Source organism: Anopheles funestus, chromosome 3RL (genome assembly GCF_943734845.2).
Source record: "Anopheles funestus chromosome 3RL, idAnoFuneDA-416_04, whole genome shotgun sequence".
Lineage (NCBI taxonomy): Eukaryota > Metazoa > Arthropoda > Insecta > Diptera > Culicidae > Anopheles > Anopheles funestus.
In genome coordinates this window covers 60,530,779-60,540,784 of record NC_064599.1, presented here as the reverse complement: position 1 = coordinate 60,540,784, position 10,006 = coordinate 60,530,779, and the positions used below count along the sequence as shown (strand labels likewise).

At 44.4% G+C, this 10,006-nt stretch overlaps 1 protein-coding gene across 1 annotated transcript; it reads left to right on the top strand.

Moving 5' to 3' along the window:
• The first annotated feature begins 7,041 nt into the window (after positions 1–7,041).
• Positions 7,042–9,925, top strand: LOC125766918 (uncharacterized). The gene is made up of 3 exons (XM_049433015.1): positions 7,042–8,426; positions 8,504–8,702; positions 8,836–9,925. The coding sequence occupies exons 1-3, from the start codon at positions 7,194–7,196 to the stop codon at positions 9,564–9,566; spliced, it is 2,163 nt and encodes a 720-aa protein (XP_049288972.1). The 5' UTR covers positions 7,042–7,193; the 3' UTR covers positions 9,567–9,925.
• The last annotated feature ends 81 nt before the right edge of the window (positions 9,926–10,006 follow it).

Genomic DNA, 10,006 nt, shown 5'->3' with positions numbered 1-10,006 from the left:
TGTTTGGGTCACTTGATGAAGAGGGCTTTTAAATGTAGGCTTTGTTACCCGGTCGATTAATGTACGCAGATAGTGACTGGCCTGTTTCGGACAAATGTTTGCATAAGCATTATCAATTGGAAGTGCGTCATGTAGAGATGAGAGTGTCTTGGACTGATGGACTTAATTTTAAGGATAATATCACATCAACGGAAATACGGGAATACAGCTGAGGATTGTTCAAAATCAAACAAAAAAATTGGAAAAATGCTTCCAACGAATATTTATTGCCTACTTTTACGCCCCTTTTTGGTGTGTTTCTTGTTTGCGTAAAGATTTCATACATTGATTTAAGAAGACAATTCTTCAGCACGTTACTTCCAGTTGTGGAATTCTCGAAATTATGCAATGGTTCTTGTCTTCTCCCTCAAAAAAAAGGTGCTCAGTGGAAGTCAATTTGTCACACGGCATTTGAGAAGTTGGAGAATCATAATCCCCTGTGGTAACACGACATCTGGTAGTGAAAGGACATGCCTTGCACGGATTGCACCCGGTGATCAGCAATTTTACGCCCTACTGAATGACTTTGTGATAGCTCACGGACTAACCGACAAACAACAACAGTTTCTACGAGTCTTTCGTACCGATTGACGTGACCCAAGGAAACGCCACAAAAGGTCAATCCGAGTGTCTTTAGCTTGTCATTTCTTTTGCCGGTCGGTGAGTCGGAAAGATCCCCTCAATAAACATTTCTCTCGTTTCGGAATGACTCTGAGGATCTTCAAAGTATTCTACACCGAAAAACATCGTCATTCCCGGATGAAATGATGTCCACGCATTGAATGTTGCGAGTATCCGCCCCTTCTGAAGAATCGGAAAACACCTTTATGTCCGGTTTGTCTCATCAATTACATCATCCATTGAGACACGGCCTACCAGATCCGGTTGCTGATCGTTGCTTTCTGATCGTTGTACTTCTGCGTGTTGTACGAGGGTACGATACGCATTCAATAAGCGCACAAAGCGTGCAACACGCTGGACTCTGACAAATGTCGATGTCCGGAACGTGTAAAGAGGACAACATTGTGGGTCTCGTAAACTGGAAAGGAAGTACAGGGTAAAAAAAGAGTTCCGAGTTCCGAGTTGGAAACCAGCAAGGAAAGGTAATTCGTCTCTTCCAAGTCTTTTTCCGTTCAAAAAATTATCTCTCGTTGTCTGTGGTAACAATTGTACAAAAGAGCTTTCAAAAGGCAAACGAAAAACTCAGCAGGATTCTTTACGAGTTTGTTGCATCGTTCCAGAGATGATGTTTTTTTTGTTGGTTATTTATTGCACCGTGCAGCGTGTGTTAAGTTCCTCCTGCCTCAATGGAATGGATTGAAAATTCCAATGGACTTACCAACAATGGCCGTCGGTAAAATTGGAAAGCCATAGCCCGTTTGAAGCCGAACCGGAAGGAAGCACATTAGAAATGGTAGAATTGGAAACGAGTAGAAACGATCGAATCTACCGTGACGGGTTGCTAGGCAACGGAATAGAAAGCGTTACGCTGGTTGGGCGGTTGTTATACGAACATTTGAATCGATCGATTCATTGGACGGAAATGATCATTTATCGCTAAGATGGGATATTGATTTTTTTTTAGTTTTTTTTACAGAAAAAGTGTAAAACAGACACATGAAACGATGTTGTACCGCGTAAGCAATGACTACAAGGTGTCAATTTTTCTTCGCTACAATACAAGTTATCCTTTGCTTTCTCTATAAAAAGAAATGTTTGTTTTGGGACTTCTTTATATTTACAATGTGCCGATTCTTTAAATACATTTTTTTTAAATAAAAACGAATCAGTATTATGCTCCATAAACAAACGTTTTTTACACGAAGAAATAACTTGGTGACGGCAAAATAGATATGCTCCTCTTAAGATCAAACGTGTCTGTCTAATCTTTTGCACACGCTCACGCGTTTCGATCGGAATTTCCATGGCTGATCTTTTGATCGTTCGAATCGAAGTTCGTTGGAACCTTCGGTGCTTAGGTTGTTTTCCAATTTCCCCACTAATCCCCCTGTGCAAGAAATAGCACGGGACGCCACTTACACACGTCCGCTACCTCCAGATGCTGTACACCTTGTTTGTTCGCAACGGAACCGTTTCTATAAGTGCCAAGCAACTGAACTCACCGAATGGCAAAAATTTAACCGGGAAAGTACCGGCTTTCTTCACCCGATCCTGAAACACCTCACCCAAACTCACGAAAGGGGTCGACCGGGAGTGTCGAAAGGCATCGGAAAGCAGGCAGCCCGTTAATGAGCGAAAGTAAACAAAGCATAAACTTCTTAAGTTCAGTTTTTCGGTGACCTCGGCAATCATGCAGGAAAGGAGGCTGCCTGCTAGGTGGTATAGATACCCTGGGACGATCCCTTCCAGGTGCTTAGCTGCAGGATCTGGACCGTAATGCGAAGGATTTTTACACCTTTACTGCATAATGAGCGGTGGCCCGAGACATTGCGAAAGAGCCCGGGCCGGGATTGTCTGGACGAGCCAGACAGCTTGTCGTCAGCGATCGGTCGAAGCATGGTGATCAATTGCAGAAGACGCAGAGAAGGGATCTCCTAATATCGCAAGAAGTGCCAGAAGGAGACAAGAAGATCAACTAACCCAGAAAGCTTTTCTGTTGGAATCTCTGTTCCGAACAGGAAAAGACTGCTTCAAGAAACAGCTCATGATCTTTGGTGCTACCCGCGTTCAATGGCTTGTAGAACCTGTACAAACATGAAGGCGTTGGTGATGCTTGAAGAACTGAATTCGTTTGTTGTTTTCGGGGTATTCCCACGTGACAAATCCTTCCCCCCAGGGCGGGCGGATTTTTTGCGCAGTTCAAACTAACGTTCGAAAAACTGAAGAACTAGTTATGAGCTTGTTGTGGAATGGTCCGAACACATCCGTAAACGTACCAACAATGGATCAGTGAATTAGAACACGAATAAATTACCAGCAATGGACAGATTACTGGCGGATATCAATAGTAAGAACCAAACCAACCAGAAAACTGGACACAATCTACAAAGTTCCGAAGGGAAAATCCCTTCAACCTTCATGGACAGAGGATAACAATAACCCTTTTTTGGGAGTGTGTGTATTTTAGCCGGCGGGTGTCTTTGGTCATTGAAACCGATTCAATTTCGTTGAGTGCCTGCACGTGACCACGGTTCGTTGGATTTTTATACGAAGTCGTAGACGACTTCTCCCGGTTACAGTACATTAAACATTCCGTTTTTTGTTTCTGAGATAGATTTCATAGATGTTTTATGTACTTTGATTTGCTACTTTGTTGTGCTCTCTCGATTATATCTACATTTCTGTATAATATTTAGGATCTTAAATATATCTTATAATACATTTTATTAATTTTGTTTTACATTTTTAACACTCCATCGATAGATCTGGATGCGTTGTAAAAGTTCCTTTTTCGTGCCGAAAATTAACAATTACTTCCGCAAAAAAAAAAACCTAATTCTCTTTTCGCAATCATTTAACGTAACGGATGACAAATTGTTTTGCTTCTGTTAACCATGTTGTTGGGTATTGCTAGACTTTTTCCAGAAGGGTGCCATATCACGCCGGACACTATGGTTACCGCTCGGCTGGGAACATGTGAAAGCATCAAACAGTGCCTGACGATCCAAACCTGGCAAGCTGGACAAATAAATAGTGAATGAAAGGTGTCGGTCAAACCCCTGTTTTCTCATCACTGACATATGACGCAACCGGCCCAAGTACACATATTGACTCTAGTGAGGAAGTCGCTTGTAATGACTCATAAGGAGTCCTTTTCTCCAAAAAAAGAGGAGGAAGGAATACGGCCGTTTCCTTCCTTCCACCCAAGATGTCCGATTGCCGGTCTTTATTATTGCTCCGGCAATTACACACAAGGAAAACAAGACACACAATCTATGGTTTAGGGGTCTTTAAAACCTCCCGTGAGGGATGTGATCTTACGGTTGCGGACAACGCCCATCTGTCGCAGTGTATTGTCACGCCAGGACAAGGAGGATTGATGGGCTTTGTGGAAGGTTAGTTTTGTCACCCAAAAATTAGGCGTGTAATGCGAAATAATGATCATAGTTTACAATTCGTTGCAAAATTGTAATAAGCTTTTCGTGTGAAATTATGCACATGAAACCAAATCTCAGATATGAACTAAACGAGTGATTGTTTGTTTAAAATTCTAATTTTCATAATTTGAATCTATTTTCTACATTTGTTTCCGTGTTTATAAAGACTTGTACTTGTACGTAATTGGGCGACCCGGTGGAGCATTTGGTAAACGGCGCCGGTTCACACGGCAGGACCGGGTTCAAATCCCATCCGGACCGTCCCCCCGCAGCAAGGACTGACTATCCGGCTACGTGGTAAAAGTAAGTCTAGTAAGCCAGAAATGGCCGGCATGACCTGTTGTAGGGTCGTTAAAAGCCAAGAAGAGAGAGAGAGAGAGAGAGAGAGAGAGAGAGAGAGAGAGAGAGAGAGAGAGAGAGAGAGAGACTTGTACGTAATTCTGTTTTACAATTAATCAAATAATTAGAATACTTCCGTTATCCATTAACAAAAAAGATATTTTTTACCTTTTTTTACAAATTTCTGGTACTTGATATTCAATAGTTTTTAGCTTCAGTTTATTAAGTACATTTATAGGAGGAGGAACTTATTGAAGGAGTAATTTGTAATAAAATTATTATAAATTATAAAAAAATTAAAAAAATATAATTTTTTAATAGAAGACTTTCACATATTTCTTCACCAAAAAACTAAAATAAGTTTTAATCTAATTTAAAATAATTCTTAATAAATAAAATCTTCTAGAAGTCAGAATCAGCATTTGATGCACTATAAGAACAATTGTTTATTACCCCCGACTAAACGTATCACACGAGCTAAAGTGTAAATTTAAATAGCTAATTGCTGTATTTATTACATTTGCTAAACAATTCCCACATTAGCGCTGGGTATCAATACAAGCAGAATTTCTTCCAATCTTCATCTCGGTTGATGATCTGTGTCGAATCGTTAAATAGCCGTAAGAACAAACAAGTAACTTCCCGCAGACGCTAACAAATGTCTGCATCACCATGACAACCGGGAGCACCCACGTGGGTAGTTAAACTTTATTAGGTTGTGCTTTGCAACCGCCGTTGGGCAGGATTACAAATCCTTCTCCTTCCCTCCGTTATCGGCTTATCTTATTGTCACCGTTCTTACAAGATGTATGCCATTTATTAGACGTCTCGATGGCAATTTTGATACGGAACGCACCCGCTGAGTGTGTCACCCATTAACTCCTACAAGTGTGCACAAGACGTGCGAACCAGCACGGCCGCGTTCACCCCTAAGCTTATACTTGTTTCCCTATTCTAAATTGTTGTGTCCCCTTTATTTCGAGCAAAAACCTTCGTATTGTAATCCAATAAAAATTGTTTTCCGGCACACATAGTTTACACCTTCATACTGGGACTGGGACTGTATAAATACAAGCTTCTCTTTAGCAAACACATTGTGCACAACATACATAAAAAAAAGCTTAAAGTTTGCTGTTGGTTTTGCGAGGGCGAAACTTACCCTTCATAAAATGGGGTTGAATGTAAATTAATTTAAGAGCTACTAATATACTCACACTCCTTCTCCTTCTCGGTTCTATAAATCCGTAGTGTCTTCTTCCGTAAACCACATCCAATCCACGCGAAGGCACGCTCAATCACTTGCCAACGTTGTTATTCACTGTTTCTACCCCTTTTTTCCTCTCTGTTTCGTTACATTTGCCATTTCTATCGCTTTTTTTCTTGGGACGTTTTAAAAACAAGGGTTTCCCCGTTCGTACAGTGATGACTTTTGGATTTTTGATTCGATACCTACCACCACTATTAGCCGGGCTCGGTTGGGAACCCACCAACGGCGCACGTTCCGGTTCCGGCATACTGTTGACGCGGACGAGATATTCCAAGTCGCGGAGACATAATGAAGATTAATTGCGTTCAAAATTAAACCACCACTAGTTGGGTTAAACACATGGGGGGAAAAAGGTGGTGAGGAAGGTGGATGAGCGTGGGGCGCTCCGGTACCATGGAACCGGAAAAACGGCGAAAAAATGAAGCCGTTTTCCCTTGTGCCGAGGGGGAAAAAATACCCAGAATCCTGTCGGCAAGAGCGAGTTTTGTGTGAAAAGTGAAAGTGTTGTTGAATGAAGTTGTTGTTACGCATTTTCCCCCCTAAAGGATAGGGCTTTATGAATAAATGAAAAAAGACGATATCCTTTCCCATCTCGGGATTGCCCATTTTATGGGCAATTTTAAAACGCCCACCTTTAACCGCTTAACCGTGATTTAGCATACGTTTCTGGTTGGGAGGAATTGGATTATCCGTTTTTGATTGATACCGAAGTTTGAGCGGTTTGGTACGTGCTTTCTTCCTGACAGGACCCCGTTCGTTACGAAGGAGTTCGACGGACGAGGTTAGGGCGATTCATCATCATCTTACCGTTTATTATAATCGTCATTTCTTGGTCGCCGAAACTGTTGTTGTGAAACTGTCCCCATACACTGTTCACCTTTCAACAGTGAACAGATTTAGATTGATTGCTCTCGGTGTAATGTAATTAAATTATTTTCTAACGAATCGGTACACACTAAATGGACAGCATTTGTCATTGTTTCCATTGTTAACTGGTTGAACGATGAAGAATTATTTCATTCTCAATCATTAATCTTCTATTGTGAAGTTTATTGAAGCGGGTTTTTGGACGGTCATTTTGTGGTTCTTTTTAATACAATTTTATTCTAAATTAGTTAAACAAAACTTGCTGTATATAGTCATATCTCACTAAATGATAAGTGATTTTAAGAAATTAAAGTAATATTTAAGAAATTGATACATATTACTTCGAAATATTGTTTGTAAATTTCACAAACTCGAACCCAAATCTGGACACTCAGAAAACGTGAACGTGAAAATGCACACCACCAGCCCACAGTGCAGTTCCCATGGCAATGCGTTGACGGTAGCCCATGGTGATTGGAATTGGTGGAAACAAACATTCAATTTTCGTTCGCTTTCAGAAGCAAATAGATAGCCAAGCGTATTGCTTACACTTTTCATCGATTCTGTTGTAATTTGTATTTAGTGGTGATATACTCTATAAATTCTACCTTGAAATATTCCAGATGAACATTACCACAAAGACGGGACTGATCGCTTCACCGCGGAAGCGCATCGTGCGTCCGCAGAAGGAGTTCGATCCCGCCATACTGGCACCGTGCGCCATTACGCGCCAAGTGCCGTTGGCATTGCGACCCTTCGGCGGTTTGTACAACCCCTACTCGAAAGGCTGCTCGGTGCTGTGCAATCATCCGGCGGCCCAGGAGGTGAAAAATGTGGTCCGACTAGCAAAGGACGCCTGGATTACGGAGGCCAAGGTGGCCAATTTGCACGGGCATGGTGGGCCGGCGGGCGCGGCCACAGCGGCGATGATGGATCGTACCGGTGCGGCCCTGGTCGATGCGGACGGCAAGGCGCTGCCGGGTGACAGCACCGAACTACCGGATCACGTGCCGGAGGAATTTTTTAGGCGCTACACTGACACGGATTCGAGACCGCTGACGCCGACACCGACGGTGGCCAGCGGTCGAACGCGTGCCAGTGTGGGCGGTTCGCATCTGGCGCGCCGGTGCGTCACGCCGGAACCGCAGACCGCCAACGGGCAGGAGCGCAAACAGCTGATACTGGACCTGCGTCGCAGCCACAGCCAGGAGACGCTCTACTGGAATGCGTCTTCCGAGCTGAGCCCGAGCCAGCTGCATGACGGTGGTGGTGGTGGTGTTGGTGGCTTAGCGCTCGGGTATGGCGGTACCGGCGAACGGGGAACCGGTCTGACCGGGTCCGGCGGTGGTGTTGGTGCAGGTGGTGGGCCCACGGCCCAGTCGGCCGTCGCGGACGATACCGGACGTACCGCGGGAGTCGGCGGCGCGGAGGACATGAAGCTGCGCGGTGAATCCGATACCGATACTGGTCGGGCGCCGCCACAACCGATGACCTGTATCAACGCGATGGACGATGGGGAAGAGGACCCACCGAGGCGGCGCGGTAAGCGGCGCAAAAAGTCCAAGCAGCTTACGCAAACGATCAGCTTCGTGCCGAACCAGGATCCGGAAACGCAGATCGCCAAAATTGATCCGGACTCGCCGAACTACTCCGCCCGGCCGTCGCTAGTGCCGACGGGGAAGAACCTACTCTGCCTAGCGCAGGACCTAACACCTCCGGCCGGTTTCGGTGCGGGTGGCAATCAGGACGGGGTGGGGCAGCCAGCCGAGGAGGATTGCTTCCTGGACGATGAATCGCTGGGGTTGTTACGCCGGGGTCTGAACATTGACATCGTCGAGATGATCTTTGAGCGCTATGTGAGTAGCAGCATCGGTTGTTTGGGCAAATTATTGGGAGATTTAGACGACTAAGTTCTCCCTCTTCTCTGTGACAGAAAGGACGCGCTATCCGGGAAGCCTTTCGCACAGCGACGATGGACAAGCTTAACTTTCAAACCGAAGCCGTAAGGACGCTACAACGTTCGGCCAAACAGCTCAGTGACGTTGACTACGAGAAGTGGATCGATCTGCCGCGGAAGTACTCTAGATCTTCGGCCCGTTTCGAGCTGCCTATCGATACCCGCAAGCTAACCCGTATTGTATCGTAACCGTGACTCTACTCTATCCTCCACTACTACTTCTACAATCTATGAGAAAACATATTTCCTCCCATACGGAAGTTTCCCGATACTGCGCTAAACCTGACGTGTGTGGTTTCCACTTTCAGGTATGACCCCGATAGAGTACCTGCACGATTACGTTGTGCTGAGCGGCGATCGGAAGCAGCTGTACCATCGGATCTTTGCACGCAATCTACCCCGAGAGGAACCGAAAGCGTCCGGTGCGCTGGAAAGCGTTGACAGTGACTCACTGCCCGAAACGGAAACGGGACCGATCGAGGTAGATAGCACGCGAAATTTGCTGGCCGACGTGACCAGATACATACCGATGAATTGTTTCGATAAGGCGCTCCACGAAGCTCTTGGGTTTCATGGTACGCCGGAACGAATTGCCGCTATTCGGGAGCTGCTGGAACTGAACTACGACCCGTTCAATGAGCTGCAGATAGATTTCAGGACATGGTGCGGAATAGTGGCGTTTTCGGAACGGTTCATCAATACACTTGACCGCGAGCAAGATCCTTGTGATGAGGTATTGTACGATGTTTCCGTCTTAGCAGAGTTATTGGAAATTATCGTCCATGCTTTTCACTTCTACTCTTTTAGCTGGAAATGGTGGATTTTGAATCGCTCGAGAGACGTGTTCGGTGGGCCCGACCATCTGAATGCCTCTGTCAAGTCCTGCAAATCATCAAATACCATTAAAACCTTGGGATCTCGCTGGATTGCCACGCCAGTTGTGTTTGCACAATCGATTAAACAACGAGAACAAAGGAGAAACAAGTGTCATGGCTTACAGGGACGTGAGTATGGATGTAGGGACGAGCTTATCTGCTAACCACACGCAGTGAGATCTGATTGTTTAGGATACGGTCCTACGGTTTTGCTGCTAGCTGTATCCCTAACGGATCAATGCTTAACCCGTTCAATGGACTCTTAATTAATCAGGATAAAGTGAGAATATCATAGCTGAAACGGCCCTCAGGTGTGTTTGTGCATATGGGGCAGGTTCGTGGCCTTCTTTTTGGGTTAAATGGTGTGATGTGAGTTTCAAAAGTAGCTACACAAGGGTAACTGACCTGAAAATGGTGACTTTAAAGCGTGTTAATATAGGAATAGACGAAGATTTAGCTGGTTAACGTTGTGGAAACACTTTTTATAATGTAATTGAAAGTCTTTTAAAGTGAAAAGTACTGCTTATAAGGAAAAGGTGTAATCAAACTATAAAAATAGTAAAAAAATATTTTCCATACTCTTGGCTTTCTTACTATTTTTTTT

Coding starts and splice junctions, on each gene's coding strand:
- LOC125766918 (XM_049433015.1), top strand. CDS start 7,194: ATGAACATTACCACAAAGACGGGACTGATCGCTTCACCGCGGAAGCGC. Junction 8,427..8,503: donor AGATGATCTTTGAGCGCTAT/GTGAGTAGCAGC, acceptor TCTCTGTGACAG/AAAGGACGCGCTATCCGGGA. Junction 8,703..8,835: donor CGATACCCGCAAGCTAACCC/GTATTGTATCGT, acceptor TTCCACTTTCAG/GTATGACCCCGATAGAGTAC.